General features: G+C 42.8%; 1 protein-coding gene across 6 annotated transcripts in view; it reads right to left on the bottom strand.

Annotated features, from left to right (window-relative positions):
- Nucleotides 1–10,018: 10,018 nt before the first annotated feature.
- Nucleotides 10,019–27,948, bottom strand: part of SSBP3 (single stranded DNA binding protein 3) — a 224,012-nt gene continuing 206,082 nt past the window's right edge. For 4 of the 6 annotated variants that reach the window (XM_084852425.1, XM_084852427.1, XM_084852430.1 and 1 more), the window contains 11 exons: nucleotides 25,770–25,836; nucleotides 25,590–25,666; nucleotides 20,350–20,438; nucleotides 20,159–20,207; nucleotides 19,729–19,764; nucleotides 18,883–18,937; nucleotides 17,105–17,175; nucleotides 15,399–15,477; nucleotides 13,703–13,731; nucleotides 13,220–13,321; nucleotides 10,019–12,006 (listed from right to left, as the gene is read on the bottom strand). In XM_084852425.1, coding sequence (XP_084708551.1) covers nucleotides 11,977–12,006; nucleotides 13,220–13,321; nucleotides 13,703–13,731; nucleotides 15,399–15,477; nucleotides 17,105–17,175; nucleotides 18,883–18,937; nucleotides 19,729–19,764; nucleotides 20,159–20,207; nucleotides 20,350–20,438; nucleotides 25,590–25,666; nucleotides 25,770–25,836 — 684 coding nt within the window. In that variant the 3' untranslated portion in view covers nucleotides 10,019–11,976. The remainder of the gene's footprint in view (nucleotides 12,007–13,219; nucleotides 13,322–13,702; nucleotides 13,732–15,398; nucleotides 15,478–17,104; nucleotides 17,176–18,882; nucleotides 18,938–19,728; nucleotides 19,765–20,158; nucleotides 20,208–20,349; nucleotides 20,439–25,589; nucleotides 25,667–25,769; nucleotides 25,837–27,948) is intronic. The other 2 variants (XM_084852426.1, XM_084852428.1) reach the window with 1 other exon arrangement.

Raw genomic sequence — 27,948 nt, 5'->3', positions numbered from 1 at the left:
TGCGTGCTGGCGTGTGTGTGAGAGAGAGACTGGTTGCAGAACCAGTGAACTCAATGAGCGGCTCCCCTAGGGCCATTAAACTGGTGGTCCAGGATTAAAAGATTATGAGAAAGGAATCTGAGCATGTCCTTGGGGGTTCAGAGAAAACACCTGGAACTACATTTAGCCTCCACAAGTAGACCAAGGGCTAAGGCAGGGCTTAAGCCTTGTCAACAGCTTTAAGAATAAAAAGCATCTGTGGGTAGCACACATCACCTCTCTTCGGCTGCTGCTAATTGTCACTTGTAAGTAGATGAGCAGATGCTTAAGCAAAGCATTGCTTAGGAGGAGGAAATGAATTTCAAAGCATGTGTCTTCAAAGTGTATGATCCCAAGACTGATTTATTACAATCAGTCTAATACATCTAATAGTAGTAAATACTAAAGAAGTAGTAATAACTCCCCATGATGCTTACAGAAGGGGATAGAATACTTGGAGCTAAAAACTGGAAGACACAAACATTTAAAAATATCTGGCTCTCTTAACTAGATATTATGGGTGGCATCTAGTGTTATTTCTACTTAAGAGTAAACCCACTGAAATGTATGGGACTTAAGTTAGTCTAATGTTAGATACAACTCTATGGTGCAACAGATTATTATAGGGATTTTTTTATACTTGTGCTGTGGGAATGGGGGTGTTCTGATAATTACAAATTAGTAGTTAGGTAATTACCTAAAATACCAAAGTGAGGACATTGGAAGCCTGTATCCTATAACAATCATAGAATCATAGGGTTGGAAGTGGCCTACAAGACTATCGAATCCAACCCCCTGATAAGTGCAGGAAGCCCGATTCCCAGGCAGTCTCCCATCCAAGTACTAACCAGAGCTGACCCTGCTTAGCTGCCGAGATAGATCATTGATATGTGCTTACTGCATAGATATACCAGCTCTTAGCCACAAGGAGCAAAAAGGTGTGGGACAAATAATTGTACAAAGAACCCACTCATACTCTTCAGAAGAATCCAAGGCCTCTTACATTTACTCTTGAATTGGGCAAGCTGCTGTCATGTTGTCGTTGGAGAAAGATAATTTATTGTAAGTGCTATAGCCAATCACAGGTGAATATACTGGGACGGTTTGCACGATCAAATAAGCCAACAGGCCATGAGTTATTTGAGGGTTGTTTCCCTCTCAATCTATGCTGTCTGGGTTCAGACAACAGGACAAGCTGCACCCAGGTGGGTAATTAGGGAAATGGCAGCTACTGTTTAAAACAAGCCACCATGGCTTATTTGACTGTGCGAACCAGGTCACTCTGGTTTGTTTCTATGCATGTGTGGGTGAAGTCTTTTAAATTGGAATAGATCCTTCTATGGATCCTACCACATGCCTGATAGGTGGATGTGGCCTGGATACCCTTCAGGTTTCACAAGAAATTATAGCAACTGACAGGGTCATCAAGTGTCTTCTTTTACAGAGGACCATCCTCTCCTTGAAGGGCTGTCCTGTTCAACTCCAGTTTAAAGATAATATGCCATAAGATAGGGGTCCCCAACCTTTTTGGGTTGGAGGGCACATTTGGAATTTTGAGTGTCATGGGTGCTCTCATAAAATGGCCACCATGGGGAGGACAGCTGATCACAAAACACTAATTTCCCAGAAGGCAAACTGGTGACGCTAAAAGTAACCTGTCCAAGATTCAAGGCAGGGGTGGGGTCTGAGCTCCAAACACAAAGCCACTTTTCTCAACCCAAATAAAGATGGTGCTGGAGGAAGGCACTTTCCTTTGCAGCATGCCAGCCTCCCAGTTTTTTAAAAAATGAAAAAAATCTTAAGAAATAAAATAACACTGAGGAGGGCCCAGGAGCCTGGTGGGCACCAACCATGGGCACTATGTGGGAGACCCCAGCCATAAGAAATGTTGCCTACCAACAGACAAGACAGCACTTGGATAGCAGGCTAAACAGGCAGGGGCACAGGTCCCCTGGTCACAGTATCCCACAGTATGGCGAGATATACTGCATTTCTATTTAACGCAAAGTAATTATATCTGAATTTGCATTTATACAAATAACTTAGCATATGCAAATGTTATACAAATCACAACCCTCCGTTGTCCTCTTCTTTGGTAATTCATAAGTGGCCATCCTAGAAGCTGATTCCTCACTGGAGGCCAATATCTAGAGAGAGAAATGGGAAAAAAGCATTCCACTACGTAATCCAGAGCCCCATTCAGACAATTCTTCCTTTGCTCACATAGATTCCGGGGCAGAAAGGTAGGAAAGAAAAGCATAAGTGCCACTAACAAATGCCAGCAACAACACAAACTACTGTAATAGATAAGGAAGCAGTGTAACAGCATGTTAAACCCGAAATTATTCCATTTTTAAATGCATACAAAGAATTCCCCCCCCCCCCGGAACACTTATACCAGGGGTGTAGAAACTCAGGCCTGGGGGCCAAATCCAGCCCTCGGGGGTTCCCCAGAGTGCCACAACCCTGACCCCCAATTGTTTGGTGGTTTCTGGCTTTTGTGCAGTTTTTTCCCATTCTAAAAGATTGAAATGTCTCTCCTGAGGCTTCGCTACTGGCAGTAAGAGCGTTGCTAAAACATGGTAGTATTTTGGCCCTGCTCTTCTGACTTTGGCTCTGCCCACCACTGGAATGCAGCCCCAAGGTTTAACACTCCTAATTTATTGATTGGTATCCTGCCCTTCCAGTCCATTTGCATCACTCAGGGTGGCTTACAATTAAAAACACCCCCCACCCCGATACAACAAAACAAAACAGCAGCAGCATAAAAATGGAAACAGGCTCTGCAAACAAACTAACAAACACATTGTAAATTATGGTCTGCCATATAAAAATCATCCACCCAGCAAGACAAATGCTTGCAGGAACAGGAAAGTTTTAACCAGTTGTTGAAAAACATGAAGAGAGGGGCCAAAGAGATCTCACGGCAGAGGCATTCCACAATGTCACCAAGGCTGTGTGCTCTTTTTCATATCAACCAATTGTATCTTAGCCATGGATGGGACATAGAAAACGGCCTCTCCAATAAACCCTAGGGAGTGAGCAGGTGAATACAGGATAGATGGTCTATGAACTTGAACTCTTAATACAAAGCACATGGTCTTCGATGTCTATATACTAATGCCCAGAGTATGGGAAACAAACAGAATGAACTTGAACTCTTAATACAAGAGGGAAATTGTGACCGGATAGGTATAACTGAGACTTGGTGGGATGACTCTCATGACTGGAATACAGCAATTGAAGGATATAACTTGTTCCAAAAGAACAGGAGGAACAGAAAGGGAGGTGGGGTTGCACTGTATGTGAAAAATACATATCTCTGCACAGAAATACAGGAGGAGGAGCTTGGTAGCCCCATCGAGAGCATCTGGGTTGAAATAAATGGAGCAAAGAATAAAAGGAACCTGGTGGTCAGAGTCTACTACCGGCCACCCAATCAAGGAGAAGACAAGGATAAAACTTTTGAAAAGCAAATAGCCAATGTTTTAAGGAAGCATGATGTAGTAGTAATGAGGGACTTCAATTTCCCCGATATTTGTTGGGAGACAAATTCTGCAAAACATGGCCCCTCCAGGAAATTCCTGACTTGTGTGGCAGATAACTTCCTCCTACAGAAAGTAGAGGAAGGAACTAGAGGATCGGCTATCCTTGATTTGATCCTAACCAACAGAGATGACTCAGTGGATCAAGTAGCAGTTACAGGAACTCTGGGGGAAAGCGACCATGTTGTACTTGAGTTCTTGGTTCTAAGGGAAGCAAAAGCTGAGTGTAGTCAAACGCGTACCCTGGATTTTAGGAAAGCTGATTTTAATAAACTCAGAACAATGATCAGTAAGGTCCCATGGCAAGCGACGCTAACGAGAAAAGGAGTCCAAGATGGGTGGGAGCTTTTAAAAAAGGAAATTCTCAAGGCACAATCACAAACCATTCCAACAAGAAGAAAAGGTGGAAGACAACAGAAGAAGCCAATGTGGCTTCGCAAAAAGCTTAGGGATGACCTGAAAACAAAAAAGGACACATATAGGAAGTGGAAAGAAGGCCAGATAGCACAGAATTGCAGGGATGGCGTCAGGAAGGCTAAAGCTGAGAATGAGCTGAGGTTAGCGAGGGATGCTAAAAACAACAAAAAGGCTTTCTTCAGCTACGTGCATAGTAAAAGGCAGAGGAAAGAAATGGTGGTTCAGCTATTAAATAAGGATGGCAAAACGATAACAGATGACAAAGAAAAGGCAGAGGTGCTCAATTCCTACTTTGGCTCAGTCTTCTCCCAAAAGAGGGTCTATGACCCCCCTGGCAAAGGCGAAGTACAGACTGAAGGGGCAGGATTGTGGCTTGAGATCGATAGGCATATGCTCAAGGAACACCTAATTACTTTGAATGAGTTCAAATCTCCAGGGCCAGATGAACTGCATCCTAGAGTAATAAAGGAACTGGCAGAGGAACTCTCAGAACCGCTGTCTATTCTCTTTGAGAAATCATGGAGGACGGGGGAAGTGCCAGATGACTGGAGGAGGGCTTGTCCCTGTCTTCAAAAAGGGTAAAAAGGAGGAACCTGGGAACTACAGACCAGTCAGTCTGACATCAATCCCTGGGAAAATTCTGGAGCAGATGATAAAGGAATCCATCTGGAAGCACCTTGTCAACAATGCCGTGATTACTCGAAGCCAACATGGATTTGTCAAAAACAAGTCCTGCCAGACAAATCTGATCTCATTTTTTGATCAAGTCACCTCCCTTGTAGACCGTGGGAATGCTGTGGACATAATATACCTCGACTTCAGCAAAGCTTTCGACAAAGTGCCCCATGATATCCTGATAAGCAAACTAGCTCAAAGTGGGCTAGATGAAACAACGATCCGGTGGATCCACAGTTGGCTACAGAATCGGACTCAAAGAGTGCTTATCAATGAGACCTTCTCAAACTGGGGAGAGGTAACGAGTGGGGTACCACAGGGCTCAGTCCTGGGCCCAGTGCTCTTCAACGTTTTTATTAATGACTTGGAGGAGGAGGTGCAGGGAATGCTGATCAAATTTGCAGATGACACAAAATTGGGCGGGATAGCTAATACTTTGGAAGACAGAAACAAAATTCAAAGGGATCTGGATAGACTGGAGCGCTGGGCAGAAAACAACAGAATGACATTGAATCGGGATAAATGCCAAGTTCTGCACCTAGGAAAAAGAAACCAAATGCACAGTTACAAGATGGGGGATACATGGCTCAACCACACTACAAGCGAGAAGGATCTTGGAATTGTTGTCGATCACGAGCTGAATATGAGCCAACAATGTGATGTGGATGCAAAAAAGGCAAATGCTATTTTGGGCTGCATTAATAGAAGCATAGCTTTCAAATCCAGGGAAGTACTAGTTCCCCTCTACTCAGCACGGGTTAGGCCTCATCTGGAGTACTGTGTCCAGTTCTGGGCACCACACTTTAAGAAGGATGCAGACAAGCTGGAGAGGGTTCAGAGGAGGGCAACAAAGATGATCAGGGGACTGGAAACAAAGCCCTATGAAGAGAGACTGAAAGAACTGGGCATGTTTAGCCTTGAGAAGAGAAGACTGAGGGGAGATATGATAGCACTCTTCAAGTACTTGAAAGGCTGTCACAGAGAAGGAGGCCAGGATCCTTTCTTGATCATCCCAGAGTGCAGGACACGGAATAATGGGCTCAAGTTACAGGAAGCCAGATTCCGGCTGAACATCAGGAAAAACTTCCTGACTGTAAGAGCAATACGACAATGGAACCAATTACCTGGGGAGGTGGTGGGCTCTCCCACACTGGAGGCGTTCAAGACGAGGCTGGACAGCCATTTGTCAGGGATGCTCTGACTTGGATTCCTGCTTTAACCAGGGGGTTGGACTCGATGGCCTTGTAGGCCCCTTCCAACCCTACTATTCTATGATTCTATGATTCTATAAGATGGGTTACTTGGGTATCCCGGACCTAAAGCATTTAGGGTTTTAAAGGAAAGCTGTGCTGGAAATATTTTTACATTGAAAGATGAAGCATAAAGTCATAAGTAAACAAATAAAAAGACAGTCTTGCAGGTTCAAGTCAGAATGGGGGAAGATCTGCCCCCAAAGACAAGTTGTGATGTCACAGAAACCCACTTCCTACTCCAACCCCTGAAGCAGTTTGGCATCTAAATTGCCAGCATGTACAAATTGTATAGGAGAAGCCAGGCTCCTAATGCCAAAAAGTGCAGCACCAGTATAACTGCTCTTTTTATATTACATCTTTCTTCACACTTGGGACAGTGAACTTTGGGTCACTGCCCATCATTTGGGACTGCCAAAACTAACCTGCTAACACCTTTGAAAAATACAGTACAATCAGAAATATTTCACAAATACCACTTGAAATGTTTTTTGGGGGCTCTTTCTTCCATCTGCATGTGTAAAAAAAAAAAGGACAAATGTAGTGTTAAAAATCGCAGTGCATTTTTTAAACTTGATTGCTAAGCATATGGGAAGATAGATTTAGAATTTCATTTCAACCTGGAAGAAAAGGCTATCAATGGCTCCTGGTCCTGATGGCTATGTGCTACCTCCAGTACCAGAGACAGTGAGCCTATGTACACCAGTTCCTGGGGAACATGGGTGTGAGGGTGCTGCTGTACTCGTGTCCTGCTTGTGGGTCTCCTGTTGGCAGCTGGTTGGCCACTGTGTGAACAGGACGAGATGAACCCTTGATCCAGCATGACTGTTCTTATGTTGTTAACTTTTAGTGTTTTTTTGTGGCACTTCCCACATTATATGCCCTCTATGGAAATGTGCATGAATAGTCTTGTCAATGTTATGGGCACTGATGCCCTTGATTGTCACCTCTCTGCGCTACCATTAGGTCTGTTGCTCCAAAGAAAGGGAAAGGGAACTTTAATTTTTCTTTAAAAGAAAAATGTACACATGTACACGTGGTAGTATGTACTGCATGGGTACAGAACCTCTTTCAGCCTGAGGGCCACATTCGGTGGAGGAAAAGGGGGCAGGGCCAAAATTCCAAATATCATAACAGATGATATTTTATGCATGTTTTAGCTTAAAGTTCTTACTGCCAATAACAAAGCCTTAGGAAAGCGTGTTAACCTTTTTTTTGGGGGGGGGGGGAATGCACAAAAGCCAGGCAACCATCAAAGGACTGGTGGTTGGGGAGGAAAGGGGTATGGCCTTCTGGAGAATCCCAGACATCTACATTTGGCTCCCGAGCCTGAGGTTCTACACCCTGATGTGCAATAAACTTAAAAAGAAACAGATAGGGCATCAGTAAAACTAACAAGGCTTTTGCCAATCGTGCCAGTTTAACTGGAGAACTGGGAGTAGAGGGCTATGAAGAAAATGGGTGTTGGTGGGCTAGGAGGATATGTATGGGGTTGTTATCAGAATGTCACTGCAGGTCAGTAAAGGTTAACATCCAGGCCAGGGGTGTAGGGCAACATTTAAGTCAAGAACGCCCAACCTGTGAACAGGTGAACAGTCTCAAATGATAATTTACACCTTTAATATGCATGTGGGATTTGGGCTTTATATGAAAGGACTTGGGCAGTGTATTTATATTTTCCTTTGGTTTGTTATGCTTTTTCTGAACTGCTTTGTTGTAATGTATATGGAAGAGTGACTTTACCAATAAAGTGGCTATGACTTTGGCAACAAAGGCGTACTAAATGGCAACTCCTGTTTATGCATAATTACAGAGTTCTTGGCCTCCATTGGGCAGAGGGAGGGGGAGATGACACACAACCTGTGGATCAATCAGATTCAGATAATATAGATTATACAGTATATATGCAATGTAGCGTCATGCAACTGGTCTGACCCTAAAAGGAACACCTCAGATTTTCTCCATCTGTTATGATCAGGGTGTGTCTATTACACAAGTCTGCAATTTTATCAGTACAAATGCAGGATTTGGAACTGACCATAGTATTTAGCATATTCAGAATTTCAGGCTTTTGGTGGGTTTGGGGGGAAGATATGTTGAGCTCATTTAAGTTTGAAATAAAGGCTTAAAAGTATACACAGCCAGCAGGAAGAGAGGTTTGAAATGCTGACCTTCAGAAGCAGCTAAAACTGTGGCATGGTCATTTGTTAACTGCTTTGCTCCCTATCCCTTGTCTGAATTATGTTGTGCATGTAGGCCTGTCCTTTGTCTTTCCATATGCAAAGGAATTAAAATCTACATGTATGCAACACGTCACACGGACAAAACAACCCTGTCTTAACATGTGTAAAAATACTTCTGGATAGCTGGCCAGATCTGGGAGTCCTCAGGCTAGAGAGCCAGAAAGCAGTGTGAGCCTGTTTTAGTGTTGGCAAGCAAATGGCTGCTTAGAATGGATTCTAGTACTATAAGACATGCCTAGTTTTTATTGCATTTATTTGACAACTTCCCACTTGCTGGATGTGGAGGGACCAAGACTATTTCAAAATAAAAAGGCATTGGCACATTAGACTTGCTCTCTGGGGATCTTTTCCTCCTATGGCAAGGCCAGTCGTCTTTTAAGATTATTTATCATCATCAGGAAGCCTCTCCACACCACAGAGAAGCTGCTGCTGAGAAACAATTGCCATGGGAGCACCCAGCTGCTGGGCTGGATCGACCCTGGAAGAGCAGCCTCCGAAGATGTTGTCATTGTGTAACACAGCCTCCCCCAACCTGGTGTCCTTCAGATGTTTGGACTTCAACTCCCAGGATTCCTGACCATTGGCCATGCTGGCTGGGCATGCTGGCAGATGCAAGTCCAACACATCAGGAGGGCACCAGGTTGGGGAAGGCTGCTGTAACAGATCTGCTGGCGGGCCCTCTTCCCAGCAACCAGCCGAGGACTGAAAACAATGACACAGCTGGTCATCTTTTCCAAAATTACCTCCATTTGACTGAACAGGCAGCAGAGCTCTTGTAAACTGGAAAAGAGAGTGTTAGTTCTTTTCCTGTCAGGCTTTCCATGGGCCACAAAATAACTACCAGGTGTGGGCAGGCAGGATTAACAACTTCCATATACATGTTTGCAAGTCTCTTAACCTGCATAAATAAATTCATCCGATAGCATATTTTGCACACTAAATCCTAGGCCAGGACTCATCACAGAGCTATCTTAGGCAACCCCAAAGGATACTTGGTTCTCCCTCGCCCCCTTTGAACAGGATACACCCATGACATATCACGAACTATGTCTGAAACTCCCTTTAGCATCAAGAATGGCTTGGAAAAGGAGCAGTGCAGTTCGAGGACAGAAGTTCAAAGCTCTCTTAAGGTGTGCAGAATGAACTGCATGGTCCATTGAATCCAACCTGCAGAATTAGAAATGCTGGAGATAAGAGGTTACAATACGGTTGGATTACAACACTCTTCTTTCACAAGTGTTCAGATCGCACCATTGATACAGCGGCAATCCAGACATTACATGAGTGCAATGACATCAGTACAACCATGCCATAAAGTATGCAGAAGTACAGGTAACTGTTCTCCTTGGGCAAGTGGTGTCAAACTCTACTCCGCTGTAGGTTCCATTTCTGCTCCTCTTGAATAGCTACTAGGAAGGACCACTGAAGGCCTTACTTTTAAAGAACATGGCTGCTCTCTTTGGAGGTCTGAAGACACATAAAGAAGTCCTAATAAGTCAGAATGATAACTACCTATTTCTAGGAGAAGAGATAAGGACTCTTAAAACTGCTGCCACAATCTTGCCTTACATAGAGAGATATTCTTCCATTGTCAAATGTTATACAATTCCCAAGTTACTTTTTCTTTACACCTTTACACTTGTTGAGGAGGCAACGTGCCTAAATTTGAGGATACCTTAAAAGGGAAGGTGAAACCAGGCCCTAAAGTCCAGCGTACTTAAAACCTTTGTGACAGGCAGTAAGCTGTGTCTTCGGAATGAGAATGCTACCAGGGGCAATAGGCTACTTATGCCAGAGCTTCTGGAACCACTATAGCCATGAGAGGCAGAAGACAGCTGTTATGGTAAATCACCAGTAATGAACAGCAAGGGACTGAAATCAAATGTTTATATTTATTACAGCATGGGGAGAAGAGAGAGGGTCTTGATTCATCGTTTAAAAACCATCCCAAACCAACAAAGACAATAATTTAGCTATCACTTTAATACAATGAAACCTGTTAGTTATCCCTTTAAAAAACCAAAACGAACAACCCCCCAGAAAGGGTGCTGCATTAGCAATGGGACAACTCTTGGTTTGATGGTTTATTCTTTAAAATATTATCCTGACTGTAACTGCGAGACTGACCATTTGCCCACCCCCCACCATCTTTCTACTAAGAAAATACAATTAAAATGCCTAAGAAAAAGGCAAACATTAAAAAAAATCATTGTACTACTAAAAAAGTTCATCATATCACATGGTTTTTGCTTTCAGTCAGAATAAAAACAAGCCAATGTTTCCCGCAAAAAATGCGAAACAAAAGAAAACAAAACAAAAAAAAGCATTTCGTTAAGGGGTGCGGAAAAAAGACATCCCTTTAATAAAACATTATCAACAAATATCGTACACAAACTACAATGTATAATAATTACTTTTCTTTTCCCTCGCTTAATTTTAGAACCAGACTACAAGGTAAGAAAAAACACTGAAACAAGATACAATGTTCTCAAGAATCCGCACAAAGGTAGGTAAATCCAGGGGAAGATAATATTTTACATAATATGAAATACATAGATCAGAAGTGAAGTTTTTTTTCTTTTTATATAAAACAAAGACCAGCTACAAGGGAGTGTAATGTACAGAGATCCCAAGACTTGCGAGTTTCACTATACATGATGCTTTTCTGTAGTCACCTCTACCATGAGATGGTAAGGTTTAATTTTTTTAAAATTTTGTTTTTAATTACAGAGTAAGAGGGAGGGAGGGAGAGCGAGCCTACAGAATAGCAAGTATACATTTTAACAACAATAATTACTTAAAAATATCTCCATCCAGTTCCAGAGCATATACAGTGAAACCCTAATAAGATCACATCATTTCATTAAAAAAAACCCAAAACAAAACAAAAAACCAAAACAAAACAGATGTTAAGAAGTTTGCGCTCACAGTTTTCGAGTCCTAGGTCAAGTTTTTAACGCCTTTTCTTTTTATTTCTGGTGGACTAACACCTCCCCAACATAAAAAAATAATCCCAAGTACCCTAACCCTCCATACTCTACCCCCAGGAATTTTGACACTTTTAGTTTTGCAGAAGGGCAAGTTATAACATTTCTTTGTAACTTTGGGAGGAGGATAAGGGAGGGTGCTAATACAGTGCATGCCACAGTCACAGATACCAAGATCACAATTAAACTTTTGGAGGATGTGATCCTACAAGGGGGCCAGCTGCATTACAACTTAGAATGAGGCAGAGGAAATATTTTCCACTCAGATCTTCTTGCTGGAGAAAGTGTTGTGCTGCAAAACACCAAACGGAAAAACCAAACAAACAAAAAAAAAGGGGGGGGGAGGAGGCCTTCTGAACAAAACCCACCAATTTATAAAAACTGTCCAGTTTTATTATTATTTTTAAATGGCTACAGAGACAACATGAGATTTCATATCTAGACTAGCTTCCTTGCGTAGCACAGCACAAACATACAACAGGTTTAAAAGAATAATCAAGCAAAGGAGGTTGTAATTGGGTGCTAGAGGCTTTCATTTGTTTCCAAAAAAATCAACAACAAAAAAGTGTCATGTACATAGAATAAATCCTTCTGCAGAAGAAGGATCTTGTCATGTCTTGAAATATTTTAAAGATTTGTCCTTCATTGTTTTATGGAATAAAAAGTTCAGCCTTTTTATTGCATGAAACTAAAAATCAGGGGTGGGTCCCCGGCTCTGTATGTCTCCCTGCCAAACACACACCTAGCTTCTCTTCTTGCATAATTTCTTGAGATCCTCCAAATGGCCGCCGACTTTTTCGTTATCCTGGAGAAGAGGATGCGGGGTGAGGGAGGAGGGAAATCACACACTCATCGTCATGCTGGGAGAATACTGGGTGAGGAGGGGAAGGGTGTGTGGGGAGAGAAAGAGAATCACAGAGTAAGAATGAGGCAAGAATAAGACCAAAATGCTAAATGCTGCGGAAGCTGAGGAAATGGAATATGAAAGAGACGTGGGCTTATGAAAACGATAAAGAAACATAATTGGCTTCAATAAATCAGAGAGCTAGAATATGTTACAGACTAATTTATTGAGACACAATCATTCTCATTCCATAACCACTCTGTTTGCCAAGGTTGTGTGTGTGTGTATAAAAGTTCAGCCAGTATGTAGCAGAACATAAGTTTTTTAAAAAGTAAATTTTCACATGCATATAATGTTAAATACTGTCAGGAAAAGGTCAACACTCCTGCCCTTGTAGGGTCTTCTATAAGAAACATACTGTGCTGATCTCAAAGTGCCACTTGATATGATTAAGTATCACTTGGTCATGTAAGCACTGCTGGTGGAACAAACTCTAAACACATCCACTGATGTATCACCAGGGATGATTAGGTCCTCTTGTATAGACATATCAAAATAAATCCAGTGTTGCTAGTTTTCTACCCCTTCTCTCTATCCTCATCTAAATTTTGACTGCAAGATAGGTCCTCAGGCCAGGGACCTATCTTTGGCTTATGCTATTCTGTAAAACACCATGTATGTACATGTTGATGTTATCATCATATCATTGTCATCATCGTCATCATCATCAACATACATTATGCTTCATACATTATGCTTTTCCTACATGGAAAACGGCATGAAACCCACATATAGATTGTCATGTGTGACAATCTCAATCTCTCAAACATATACACGTTTGTTGAATGAGTAAGTGCTGGGAAGCCACACACATTTCTTTGCTGCTTGCTCTCTGGCTCGAATACTGTTTCAAAGTGGTAACCCAATTGCCTGTATTTATCTCTAAATGACTCATCGTTTCTTTTACTTCCACCATCTTGCTTTCTTCTCCTTCTCCTTCTTTGAAAGGTATGCCCAGATCACAATATGCTATTGACTGCCTGGTCTGGATCTCTCTGCAGTTCTAATAGCCCCAAGGATGATCTTTCTCTATGTGTATTTTTCCTATAGCTCCCTGCCCTACTCCACCAACACTCTGCACATATCAACAATTCCTCCCCAGAAATGGATTAAAAGAGCTTCAACAGGCTCTGTTATTCAAACCCTGTTAGCATAAAGGGCTGGTGTAAGAATGACTCACGTTGTCATTTTGGAAGGAATGGAGGAAGTTGCCTCCCAATTCACCATCATCTCGCGGAGTGCCCGGAGGATTGCTAATGCCACTTATGTTGTTTGGAGAATTCTATGGGTAAAACAGAACACACATACAGAGACAGAAGAAGTGAGAGGGTGTCTTTTCAACTGTGCTGCATACTAGCAACTGCAACAAAACCTATTGTTCTACAATGAGAAGAACTCAAGAGAGCTAAATGTGACACTTTAGTCTAGGAGAACATTTGCCTCACAAAGCTGAGAGCAAAAATGTCCCGCTCTGATGAGCCAAGGGCAGAAGATCCTAGAAACTTCCTCCATAAAAGCCCTGCCACCCTAATACACCCAATGGTTGAGTCTCCTCCCTGCCTGTACCCATGGTCCATCTTGTATTATCCCTGACATTTTGTCCATTAAAGCAAAAACGAGAAGTAGTCACAGCCTAATTTTGGCTAGCAAAATGCAGACTTACTTTTGGAAGTCCATCTATGTCTCCTGACCCTTGTGAAAGAAGACCAAAGAAAAAAAGGAAAAGGTAGGCTGTTAGTGGGAAGAATTACATTTCCTTGCTCTAAATCAGCATTCTTCCTTGACTAGCCTCCCTGTTCCGTACTGAACCATTTAGTCCCTGAACTATCATCCACAAATAAGATGCTGCTGCAAGAATCTATGGCTGGGCCTTCCGGGAAGCAGCTGGCAGTACATTAGTGAGCTGCAGGTCACAGCTGGGCTAATGCAAACCTCTTAACATTTGCCTCCAGAAAGGGACATGCTGGGGAAGCCTCAGCTGCCATTCCTTTGCATGTAGAACTCCCGGGAGCAGAGCCCGGCTCACCTTCCTGCACAGCACTAGAGTAATGGCCTAATCGAGTTGCTACGGCCTCGGCTCCCTCCCATGAGCTTCGTGACACTGATCAAGATGGAGTACAGCACCTCCACTTCAGCAAGATGTATCAGGCAAGCATAGGAGGTTAATGGGTCTTTCTGCTGCTTTAATTAAAACACAGACACCACAGTTAGGTTCATGCCGCTTCTCCCCCTTTATCCATCAACAGGAGTCTGGCAAGCCTGTGCCTAGCAGTCCCTGCTCCCTGGCTACTCTTCTATGCTGTGAGCGTTTGGAATGGCAAGGTCATCCAAGGATCGGGGGGTGCAGATTACCAACAGAACAAGTCCCAAACCTCTGGGAACGAATAGGACTCACAGACCAACACAAAAACTGAAACGACACCATGACTGATAAGCAGAGCTCTGTGGGTTCTGAGATCAGAAAGCATCTGCTGTGGAATTTTGCAGGGGATCATGTTGAAGGAGCTACCACTATCATAACAGCTGGTCAGGTCTGGCATCGACACACGGCATCCTCTGGCAGCTGCTGAGGCCCCAGTGCCTAGCAGGGCCCACTACGTATGCCTGGGTTGAGCCTCCCCCTTAATCTCCCTCCCCCACAAGCTCAATGCTGGGCAGCCACTATCTTAACTTCCCATAATGCCCCAGACCAGTGCTACATCAGGGCCTATGGCATTGTGGGTGATTAAAATGGCAGCTGTTCAGTGCCAATGCCACTACGTAAGCCTGACTGGGGGTCAGGGGGAAGGAGTGGAAGGGAAAAAGCCCACTGGGGTGAGGAAGAAAGGAAGACAGCAGCCTGTGAAGAGAGACGAGACACTAGGGTGGGAGGAGGTCCACCACAGAGTCTCCTGGAAAGGCTCTCTGAGTCCTGGAGCTGGCTGAGGCTAGTATCCAATCACTATCTCTTAGTTCTGAAAAATCAGGGAGCAGTCATTGCTAAAAGGCACAATCAAACAACGTGCCCTAGTTCAAGATCTCCTAGGTTTCCCAAGCCACTTTGATTTTGGAGCTAAACAAGCTTAACAACTGGTCACATATGTTGAACAACTGTTCCACTGACTGTGTTGATTCTCCTATCAAAAATTCTGCATTCTGCACTAACACAAAACAATGTTTTTCTTTGCTAGATATGGAAAAGTAAATTTCAACCACTGTTTGTTATTGCACATTCTGTGTAATTAAATCACAAATTGTGCAACAAATTGTTCTTTAATTATTGCAGAATGTGGGATGGATTATAGTCACAAAAGCAGAAAGTTCTATTAAACATAATAATCTTCCATGGATATCACCCTGGATATTTTCTGCTGTCTTACCTAATGAGCCATTCATGTGATGGGGCTCCATCCCACCCATGCCTCCCATTGGGCCATCTGATCCAGGTCCCATTGGGAACTGAGAAAGGAAAAATAATGCATTCATCACTCATGTCACAAAATATCAACAATGGATAGATTTAGCTTGTATACTGGCAGCTATAAGCTTCGGAACTTTGATGTCACCAATGCTCTGCAAACCAAGTTTCCAAATTCTGCTTTTTAAAAAAGTTTCAAGATTTTACAGCTTCTTATAACCCTCCAATGCATTTTTCAATTGTGCTAGAGGCTGCAAAGATATTGCTACCATGTCTCCCGTAGCCCTTTGTGTGTGATATCATGGTTCCCCACCACCATGAACAACTCTGCTGAATACATCTGTGCAACCTCCAGCTTGTCATATGCAAACTTGCTGACAGAAGAAGCTCAAGACCAGAGAGTGGAAGTTCAAACAGCATTACAAATCTAGGCCTCTGAAATCCCACCTGCCAAAATCTTGCAATTGCCAGTCGAGATTCCTTTAGGCCCTATGTCATTTATTTGTATCCCTTTTGTATCCCTGCTTTTCTTCCAGGAAAACGCACACTGGGTTCCTTGATGGTCTTCCATCAAATACTGGCCAGGACCAGATTTCTTTAGCTTTAGGGACTGAACTAAAACAGCAGTCTTCAGACCATTTTCTGGGGCCCATTTTTTTTGTTTCCTGCAGTCATCTGTCTGCTGCTCCAAACTTCTCCTGCATCTACAAAGGTTCAACCCCATGACATTTAAGCCTTTGCTACTAGTACTCCATATTGCTTTGGGTGAGGTTTTCTGAGAAATAAACAAGAGTGCTCTTTTAGCAGTCATCCAGCTAGTAGTGTCTACTGTGGTTTACTCTGAAGATATGATCATTGCAACAAGCTCAGTAGAGGAACTGATGGTAACCTTCAGCCATGGCCAAAGAGCACATCTCTGGAGAAGCACACACTACAACCACTTTGGCTGATCCAGAAGAGCAAGGTTTGGATTGTTGGCCATCTGCTGAGCCCACTGCCTTCCTGCAGTGGCCCCACCTCCAACCCCCAGAGGATCCTGGTCTTCTTGCTACTACTCCTTGCAGTTACTGCCTGTTCACCTCCTGTCGTGAGTGAACAGTGACAGGATGAATAGAAGCAGCAGCAGCAGCCTCCACTCACCATGCTCTCTCCCTCCGAGCAATAGTGTGGACTGGGCCCAGAGGGACAGGGCAAACAAATGGGCAGCAGCAACAGCAATGAGGAGATGGGGCTACTTAGGGAGCCCCCCCCCCCGGTATCCTGCCCAGCCCCCAACCTGGAGCGGGCCCTGTCCTGAAGGAAGAGTAAAGTAACTGCAGATGTTTCCTAAAAATCTGGCAGGAAATATTCAGAATAGCCCCATGTAGTTAGCTTCAATTAGAGGTGCAAGAAGGACCAGAGTTTAAGCTGTGTCCCCTTTAAACACCACCCCACTACCCAGCAGTGTGTGTGACACAGTCTTGACCAGAGCTGCATGAACGCCGCTGTTTTAATAAGCGTAAAAAATTAACAAAGTCGCTGAAGAGTTAATCACTTTTTGATGGTTTGTTTTATTTCTGTTTTGTAACAAATGGCTGAAATCAATTAAACTGCTTTACCCTCAACTGATGAAGTTAATTATGATTTGTTATGGTATCTGATATGTAAATTATTAGAAAGCAGACTTACATTCGACCGACTGCCTCCAGGCGGTACGGGATTAATCATTGTGTAGATGTTGTCACTTGAATTTGTCGAATCTGTAGAACAGTGAAACCCACTAAGTCAGGGTGATTAATTCATTTCTTAATTAAAACAAACTCATGCCACTTGAACTCATTCTTTTGTATTTTATCACATAAAATTCTCTCTAAGTACCACCATTTTCTGGCTAATTTGTATTTAATGAAGATTCACAAAGTTTTTAATCACAGAAATTCAACTGTGGAAAGAATTCTGCTACTAACCAAGGATATTGGGGCTTTCTTGCCAGGAGAGATGTAGAACGATAACTTTCTGCCATGTGTCACTTAGCACCTCAAAATTAGCCATGCAATTATCTTACTATAGCATCATATTTCTTTTCTTAAAACACACACACCTATGGATGATATTTAGCCATTTCATTTTTTTAAAAGCAGGAGCCTAGGTCTGTTATTAATGCTCATAGCAGTAGGAGATGTACAGTGTTTAAATCAAGCTGCATAATATGAACACACACAGAAATTACAAGCAGGTCACAGTGTCAGAACAAAAAAAAAAAGCGAGGGGGGGGGAAGACCTGTGCCTACATTAACATATGGATTGTTTTATTATGACCTAGTCTGAAATGTAGGTCAGAGTTCTCATAAAAATGCAGGAGCAGGAAGGCAGTGGTAATATTCCATTGTAGCTCCACCCCTGCAGCTGTGGTACACCACAGTTACATGCAGCATGGCTACATCCCCAGAGCCTCCCCCCCCCCCCCGCTGCTTTCTTCTTACCACTGACACATACAATGTGTAGTAAATCACCCCTGCAGGCCTGTCAGGAAAATTCACCAGCCCCGACGCTGACACACACTCTCTCTCTTCCTCCCCCTTTACTATGAGGAAAATAAGAGATGGGGAGGGGATTTTACATAGCCTGCTGGGGAGGTATGTGGAGAAGAAGAGCGCTCACCTCAGTGAGCACCGTTTTGCAAAGTGGCATTCAGAAACCACCCTCCGTGTTCACATTATGAATCCAGCAGCACGGCAACCATACTGTCGCTGACAACAAAAAGAGCTTTCTGTCTGCTTTACTAGCTCTAACATTGGGTAATCCAATAGGAGTTAGAGTAGAACAGCCTTAAGTTCAATTTTGGGGGTTTAAAGGGGTGGGTTTTTCCCCTAATTTCTATTAGATATTTAGATAGATAGGCAGAGAGATAGAGAGATTCAAGTTAGTTTCTACAAATCCCTGAGAAAAAGGATTTTCTCTTGTCTACCAACATAAAAACAGGATTTCAAAAAAGTACACCTATCCAAATGTGTCCAATTTCAAAAGCATTATTCATCAAGGGAAGCAGCAGCATCTTTCACATTGCTTATTAGGAGTTCAAGGCTGAAATATGATGCGAACTGCCTTCAACCAATCTGGAAAGGCTGATGGCATGGATGAATCCTCCTCTAACTCCATTTCTCACACCCTTATTGGGAGGTTCCCCCGTATTTTAAGCTCTGATAGAACTCAATCCATCAGCACAGGGCTGGGAGTGAAGGGAGGAGAGGTGTCCTGAAGACAAAATATTTCCTCTCTGAAGAGTCAGTTTGGTCCTTGACTGTGTACTGCTGTTTGAAAGCAAACAGTGCAACAACGGCATGAAAATTGTGATGTTGCTACTTGAAATCAAATCCAACAACAGAAGAAACAACCCACCCATCGCTAGGCTCTCAATTTCTTTTTGAGTGGGGAAAAAATTAGTGCTGCCTCCCCCGCCCCCTTACCTGCAGGGCTAGGCATGATGGGTGTTCCAGGAGGACCTCCGCCACCAGGGGGCCCCTGTTGACAAGATTAAATACACATCAGGAACCACTGTGATAACATAGCTTGCAATAGGTCAGCCAGATCCTACTGCTGTCAGCAACAATGTCTCACCTTGGTATTCAGCCAAGCATTAATCTCCTGCTAAAACCTTTGGTGCACTCTTGTAGCCAAAGTGCAATTTCTTTGTTTAAGCCTCGGGAAAAAGGAAGGTTTTAGTGAGAGGTAGTGGGGGCGCATCTATGTGAGAAGCACATGCAGAGTCTATTTGCCAGGGTAGTAACATGGGGCATTTTCTCACATCTGCAGAAGATGCAAGCAGAAATGGGCAACTCAGAATGCTGTACCGTACTTCTTAGATGCGTAGGAACACACCTCTAATTCTTTGGCTGTGGTCCCTAATGTGAATTAAGATTACTATTCCAAAGTTCAGAGCATGTTCTCAAGATTACTTAGAACACAGTTATATGAACACTTACCACCACAGCTCCATTCACACAACTGTGGCAGTGAAGACATTTATCTCCATATTTGGAGGGCATGTTCAAGGGTGGCGGTGTATTAACATGACATGCTTTATTCACCCTGCCTGGTAAAACAAAAAGGGGTTTCCTTAGTAACTATATTCAGACACTGCAAGAATTTTTGTATTACCCCAGGAGTGTATCCGTATGACATGGAGCAAAGCTACACCGTGAGCACTTGTATCCTGGGCATAATCTAGGATGTGTATTTGGGCATACAAACACCAAAACACCTAACCATCTGATGTACTGGCACATCATGACCATAATGCAATATGAACTTACCACGTATGTACCAGGTGATGAAGAGGAATATGGAATCTGTAAACAGATAAGAGTGCAGGCATTACATTTTGGAAAATACCCCTTTCATGAAAAAGAATTCCTACAGAAGAGTTCATAAAAATAAATGCTAAATTACCATGAGCCAACAACCATTACGTGTATCCAGGAGACCAAGGCAATGTATATATCCCACACGTTGCATTTCCCAGACCTACTGTTTGTAAACAACTTCAGAGAACCAAGATAGGAGCACAAAGGGGCAACTGAGCACATTCCACCACGCCCAAAATGAGTTCCATTGGGAAGGTAGTAAAGAATAAGGAGCACATTTAAAGGGAGAGGAATTAAAGTACTATAGGAAAAATAAATGATGAGGGTCAAGAGACATGAATGAAGTCTTTCCAAAAACAACAACAACAACAACACTTACTGAGTTAGCGCTGTTGGGATTGGGCCATGGTCTACCAGCTCCTGGACCCCTAGAGTTTAAGAGAAGACATGCCATTAGCATGCACATGTTGGGATTAGACTGAAGAGCAGAGCAAAACTGTGAAACTGAATTTATTTCCGTATCTTGCATCAGGAGAACATCACAAGCCAGCAGCATGGAAGGTGCCTTACATGTTAATCCCAGGCATGCCGGGCCCTAGGGAGTTGGGTGGAGGTCTCATTCCGCCGCCATAGTTCTGCAATGATAACCAAGGATCAGTCTACCATACCGAGAAGGGAAACCGGAGAAGAAAAGAGAAAGGAAAAAAAACAAACAAAAACGAGAGGGTTAGTTTGTGAAAATGAACTTTAATTAAAAAAAAAGATGATAATGAACATACAGGCAAAATTAGCAACTTCAAAGAGTAAAAACAGGGCGGTGGCACTTTGCTCTTTGGCAGGACAAGATTAAAAAAAAAAATCTTTAAAGCCACTAGGTTTCCCTCTCATGGTAGAAATGTACTAGGAATGCCCAAAGGGCAAAGGCTTCTGGCACTGGCCAATGTATATCAACAAGGGAGTAACCGCACCTGGAGTATATGTAAAATTGTTGTCTTGAAAAGTAATACAAACAAAGCAAACAAATCAAAAATAGTTTCGTCCCTGCTACATGAAGCCAAACAAGTAGTAGACATGAAGTAATTAGATTACTTGCATGAGAAGAAGCAGAAAAAAATTGGGGAGCAGAGAGAGTTTCTGTTTTAAGGAATACAGAGCAATCAGCAACAAGTGATGGGATGTGAAGAAGAAGGGATGTTGACAGCACAAAGGGGTGGAACAACTTTCTAAAGAAAGAGCATTTAGTTCTCCAAAAAGTCTATCTTTAAGAGCGAAAAACCACAATGCTGGTCTAAGACAGTCACAGAACTGCACTTTTTTTTTTTAAAGACACATACATGAAAGAGATAAGACAATTCTCTGGCGAAAAATGAAATTGCTTCTCCAATAATTTCCTAATGTAGACCAAAGTCAGAGCAGTCCTATGTGAATTCACTTCTATGTATCCAATCTCCATTATGTATCCAAGTGATTCAACACAAATGCGGTATTATAGTCCTAGGTCTCACGTTTCAAAAAGAAGTTTCAGTGAGGAAAACTGACAAAAAGGGAGCCAATCTATCATGCTTGTGAAGCCCATGCAACACTACCGTTCAAGGGCCAGAAATGATACAAATGTTTATTGTGGAAAAGTAAGCCTGTGAGCACTTGCTTAAACACCTGAAAAAGTTTCTCCCTCGAGTCCCCCTGGTGAGGCTGTAAATCTAGATCTAAAGTCAGCAGCTATGGATTTTGGGGTTTTCTTGGTTCCTGACAGACAGCAGAGACTTGGCTGCCTTGTTGGCTCCAGTCCAAAACATTGCTGCCCTACAGGGGTCTGGTTTGGATTGCACAAAGCAATGCTTCTGCCCTGAGGGTGGATCCTCTTTGACAAGTGTTTAAATAATGATCACAACTAGCTTACATGCTGTTGAAAAGCTAGGAATTTACCACGATGGAATAGCTGTTCCCCTGTATAAATAGAACAGTGCTGTGATTTTGTGGCATGGGTTTCTCAGGAACCCACAGTATTCAATGGGGCACTTCTCCCATCCAGTTGTCCTGATGGAGCACAGCCACAGCTGGCAACAGATACGCTGATGATTAGGAGGAAAGTACAGCCCATACTCCTGGCAAGCAAACAGCCTGCTTGGTAGAATGCTAAACATCCTGGATGGCTACAATCTCAATTTTTTAAAAATAATAATTTTAAAAATCCTCCATCGAAGATTCAGCTGCCTCCCTAGCTTAAGCAGACTAGATAGTGAGACAAGTGGAACTAGCCTTTCCTCAACATTCAATTACAGACATGTTTCAACTCTGCATCTTACTGGCTGGGAACAGGGACCCACACCGTTTGGAAACAGGCAACTGCAACTGGGAAGACGAGGATTTTCTCCCAATTCCTCACCCACAGCAAAGTGAATGAGAGTGAGTTCACAGGGAAGCATGGCACACATAGAAGGCCAATCTCTCCGTAACTTTCACACAGATCAAGACACTATTCCATCACACTTACAATGGCTGCAAATTCTACTCTTGCAAATCTCTGTGTCTACAACTCACAGTCTTAACAGCATGAAATTCAATACAGTTTGAAATTACTGCAAGTATGCAGCTTGGTTAGGATGGCAAGTACCTGTTTTGTCCAATATGTACAGTGCATCCAGAACTTTTGAGACATTCTTTGGCTGATGCAACTGTAACAGATGCAAGCTGCTGTAATAATACATGGGGGACTATTAAGAGCTTTGTACCCATCACTAACAGTGCCAGACCATTAAAACAGATAACAAAGCTATTGGAATCTAGGCTTGCCTGGAACAATTATGACGCAAATGAACTTTTTCTTTCCTGGAGGTACGCTGCTTCAATGGAGTTTCCAATGGACAAGTTTTTACTTTACAACAGTACCAAGAAGTTCAATTACTTCATTTTCTTCACATGATAGACTCCCCAAAGTAGTTTCAAATGCTGTGCTATCACAAGCAGGATTAATCTATGTAATTGTGAAGCAGAAGACTTAAATGTAGGTACATAGTGCACCTATTCTAATTATTTTCTTAGGAATGATGCAATCACAGATTTGACAAGAGTAAAGTTGTTCATATTAGCAAACTATTTGTCACTTGCTCTTTATCAGTCCACTTCCTCCAAATCTAGCCCCCCTCCTGCACTCGCTTATAGCTTCTGTCCAGCCATTGTCAGCTTATCCTGAAAACAGATGGCCTAAGTGCCCCCTTACTCTGAGGTTAATCTGGTAGCAGCAATAGAGCCATGAGTCCAGGGCAGACTGTATTCCCAGGTAGCTACCTAGGAAAGTCCTTTGTAATGATTAGTGCTTTTGCTGCAGTACCAGTTCCAAAGGTATTATTTGATGCAAGCTAATTGCATCCTAGGAAATAAAAAAAGCCTTTTTATATACTTTTTTCCCTTTTAAAGTGGCATCCACTACTTTAAAATATTATGATTTCACATTTGATGGACTAGATAAATTTGATGGCAGGGGTGGGGTGGGGAATGGACAAACACCTTTTCTGAAATGTATTGGCCATGTTAATTCATCTCCTGGCATGATAATATTTCATAATCTTTCTATTGGGGGGGCTGTGTGTTGGGGTGCTTGCAGAACCCCATACAAATGTTAAGGAATGTGTAGTTGGCTTTCTATAGTATTATTTCAAAAATCTAATGGAGGCACAGGCTCACTCCAGATGTTACAAACCATGGTTTGGAGGACCAGGAACATGCTGCATGCTTTTATACTCCCTCTCCTATATTTCCAGGTTGCTCCAACCATAATTTGCTGTGATGTTTAAACTAAGCAAACTACATTTAGCACCAAGCGCCAAACCATGGTTTGCAAACCTAGTACAAGCCATGGTTACAAATCATGGGTAGTGCTAACGAGAGGCTAAATTCCAGTGAGACCATAAACCATAATTAGAGCAACCTGAAAACGTAGATGGGAATTGGGCTATGAGAAGGGCAGAGGGGTCATGCAAGCCTGCAGCAAATTCCAGACCTTCCAAAAATCATGATTTGGAAGGTTGTCCAAATTGAACCACTGCATAGAAAACTGAGCCCAGAAGAAGAGGTTCTAAAACTTTGTCCAAGTGACCCCCACTAATGGTGGCAACAGGCAACTATTTTCCACATAGTTTTTTTTGTGTGCAGTGCACATATAACTATGTGGGGGAAGCTGGACATCTCTAGTATTCAGCCATGCTGCATGGATGATTTTAGCATGCCTTTGTCACTGGCTGGAAATGGGGAGGAACAGGAATGTGGTAGTAAAGTTCTTGTAACCACATGGTTGGATGCTACAGAAAGACTTCACTATGAAGTGAATGCTGCTATGCGACTACTGATCAGCTTCCCATATGGTTACATGAACACTGTAGTAAGTGACCATGTGTTAAATGATCACCTTAAGTCAAGGAAAAATATGCCTAAACTTCCGTAAGGTTTAATGTGACAAGGTGAAGACAGGTATTTCAGCTTGTCAGGTGCATATTGTTTCAGGAAGAAGCATGCCAAGAGAGACAAAGACAGAGAAGAATTGCAAGGGAGGGTCCATGGAGAAGAGGCAAACTGTGAAAGAACAGACTTGGTACCATCAGTACTGCAACAAGTAAAGGAACATACTGCACCTCAATCACCTGATCCAACCAAGATCCAAACAAAAAGTGAACTGGCTGAGATGTCAGAGAGGATCTTGTACCTCTTTTCACAAATGAACCCACCTCCCTTTGGAATTTTGCCTTACAATTTTGTGAACTGTTGGCCTAGAGAATTAACCCCAACAGAATCCTGGATCCACAAACAGACATATTGACCGGGTTCAGATGACACGCTGCAGCACATAACCCTAAAATAGACCATGGGTTATGCAAGGGTTGTTTAACCTTCATATAACCCATGCTCCCCAGGTTCACATGACACAACACCCCTGAGGAGGGGTTGCATATTCAAAATGGTGACCACATGTACCCCACAGCCTCACTATGGGTTAAATAACCTATGGAGGGCTGTCATGTCCTGTGAACAAGTCCACTGTAACATAACTCGATATCTGCAGTCAAAGGCTCATTAGGCTTCCTTCAAAGCTATCTGGATTTTTGAGGTTTAAACACTAAGTCAAAACTGTATAAAGCAGACAACAATTGGCCCACGGCACGCATCTGAGAAATGCAAATATCATGTCAGTCCTTCTATTCCTACTCTTTCTTCCTGCATTACTCCTGTGAAATGTAGCAAAATCAAGGTATGGAAGCCCAAAACCCCCACAAACAAGTCTGCTGTGCAGTCAGGGGGAAAGCCATAGGTTGTCTGCTGCCCCTGGTACAAAGAATGAGACAAATAAAAGTAGAATAGATTGCAGCAAATTAAATGATTAAAAATGAATTGTTGAAATACATACAGCATTATACCTGTAATCTCCCCTCCCCTTCCTCCCCACGATTATCATGCTGAGTTGGAAGATTCATTCTTGACAAGAGTCCAATTAAATAGAAGCTTGCCCATTTGGACTAAAGAGCAAAGATGGAAGTGTGGGGTATGTGGGTACATGAAGAACGTGATATGAGGTTGTTCACTTATGAAGCCATAACTAGGATGGTGGAAGGTGGGATTTTTCCAGACACATGTAAACACACTAATGTAAAATGCATTACTGCTAATGGTAGGGAAAAAAGGGTTTGGGAGGAATGGAAGTGCTCCTAGCTCTTCAGGCCCCCAGAGGCTGCTTTTATGTTTTGCTCACTAACTTCATAAAGTAGCAAATACAGTATTTGGCACTGGACAGGGTAGGAAATGCTCTGCCCAGGTTTTACCTGTGGACCCGGACCCATGGGTCCCATTCCTCGAGGAGGATTCATCCTTTGCATTGGCCCTCCCATATTAGGATGCCCTGGTGAGAGAGAAGAGAGGAAATTACTGCTTTATTACGGAAGAGTAAATGCATTTAATGAAGAAAAAACCAAGTGAAGGGAACAGCTGCAGACAACCTTTACCTTGTTGTCGTGTGGGGTCCATTGAGTTGGGCAGCAAGGGCTGTGTACCAGGAACACCCCCTGGAGGCTAGGAGAAAGGAAAAGAAATTTGGGAAAATCAGTACTTGGAGATGCACAATGAGATTACCATTGTTGCTTTGCTACATATATCCTGCACTAATTGGGAGAGTGGGGAGACAGAAAGTCCTTTCTGTCAACCACAGTATAGTCACACCCAAAAGTATTAGGCTTCAAGGGCATATATTTATTTATTCAGTGCCTCATAAAAGGCACGGTGAAGACATCAGTCATTTTTCTGAAGAGTGTGAGGGTGGAACTACACTTTTATCATCTACACCAGCCTTCCCAAACCTGGAGCCATCCCAGAACCCTGGGAGATGCTGGGAGTTGTAGTCCAACACATCTGGAGGGCATCAGGTTTGGGAAGGCTGCTCTAACCCTGTGTTAGTCTTATAACGTTAATTTGTGGCATTTGCAGGGGAGAACAGGCTGGTGACAGGGTGATGTTAAATCTTTCCCCGGCTCATTGGTTCTTCCCTGGAAATCCCAACACTACTGGCTGTTCTTACACCACTTCCCCCCATGCCAATAGCAGAAGTAGACATGGAGGGGGTGGGGGTGGGGGAATGAAAAAAAAAAAAGGAGTTATTTCCAGGGGAGAATGGGCAGGTGAAGGCAGAATTAAACAGCCCTGCCCTCTCACTTGTTGATTTTTATCCTTTAAATGCCTCTTACCCTCACATTACCTTGGCAAATGAGGGTTTGCCGAAGCAATGGGTCATCGTGCTCCCATCTCCTTCGGATAACAAACCCTCCTTTCACACAGTCCATGTGTGCTTTCAGAAATCATGCTTTTCAGGTTTTAAAGGAGCCTTCCCCAGCCTGGTGCCCTCCCAAAGTGCTGTACTCCAACTCCCATAATTCCTCGCCAGCGTTGGAATTATGGGAGTGGCACTCCAACATATCTGGAGGGCAGCAGGCTGGGGAAAGCTATTGTGAAGTCACAGTAAAACAGCCCAGGGAGTGTCACTGGGACAGGTAACTAGCTGTGCCAAGAGTTGGAGCACTCCTTGGATGGTAGGTATTCTTATTTTGATCATCAACATTTGGGCAGAGTTATTTGCCAATTATAATCTACTCTGAAACTGCACAATGCCTACTCCAAGGGACAGTGAAGAGTTACAGTTGCTCTATTTTTCTTTTTCTTTTTTTGAACCATTTTCCCATTACTTCATAATTACTTGAAGGATCAGAATTTGAAAATGTGGTAAAGCAACACTTGCTACAAAAACACCCTTGGTGCAGAAATGTGCACTCCTGATGGGAGACCATAGATTAAAACAAAACAAAACACCAAGGTGGCTGAAACATACAGAAACTTTTTGGGATGAATACCATAGTGTAAATCAGTCTTTCTGAAGTTGGTGCCCTCCAAATGTTTTACACTTCAGCTACCAGCATTCCCAACCATGGGCCATGCTGGCTAGGGCTGATGGGAGTTAAAGTCCAAACACTGGGAGGGCACCAGGTGGGGAAAGGTTGATGTAAAATGACAGGACAATCATGGTGAAGTACTGCAGGTACTGCATTTCCACTTGTGATGTCTGAAAAACACAATTAGAAATTCACCCAGGTGGCTACATGGGGAAGGAAACTTTCCTGCCATGAACTTTCTTAAGTTAACTTATCATACAATCCAAGTTACAAATTAATTTAATCTGCTATAGACAGAAGACTACATAAAAGAAAAATCTTTTGCTACGTGTGAGGCCATAGTTTTGTCTCATTTAAGCTATCCCCATAGTAACACTGGTAAGCTATACGGATTTAAGACACATAAAAAAGGACTGCCTCATTGCTGCTTATGAGAAAAGTGAGGATGTGTAGGGATATAGGGTTGAACCCAGACTTAATCATACTTAGAGCAGACCCACTGAAATCGTTCAATATCAGTGACAACATTTTTGTCCTGCTGTGGGTCTTGGGTCAAACAGGTTTTGAAGCACTCCAAAAACCTGCAAAACTTGTTTGACCAGAGTTCTGCAGCAGGACAGAAAAGCGAATGCACATATTGCTGGCAACAATGGCTCTACCATATTTTTCATGCAGGTCTCATTTATTTTCAATCTGTATACATCTGTATACAGCCTGAGTCTCAGAATGAAGATCCTTGAATGAA

The sequence above is a fragment of the Heloderma suspectum genome, chromosome 4, assembly GCF_057233095.1.
Source record: "Heloderma suspectum isolate Gila_16-S chromosome 4, 16-S_ref, whole genome shotgun sequence".
NCBI lineage: Eukaryota > Metazoa > Chordata > Lepidosauria > Squamata > Helodermatidae > Heloderma > Heloderma suspectum.
This window is presented reverse-complemented; position numbering and strand designations above follow the sequence as displayed.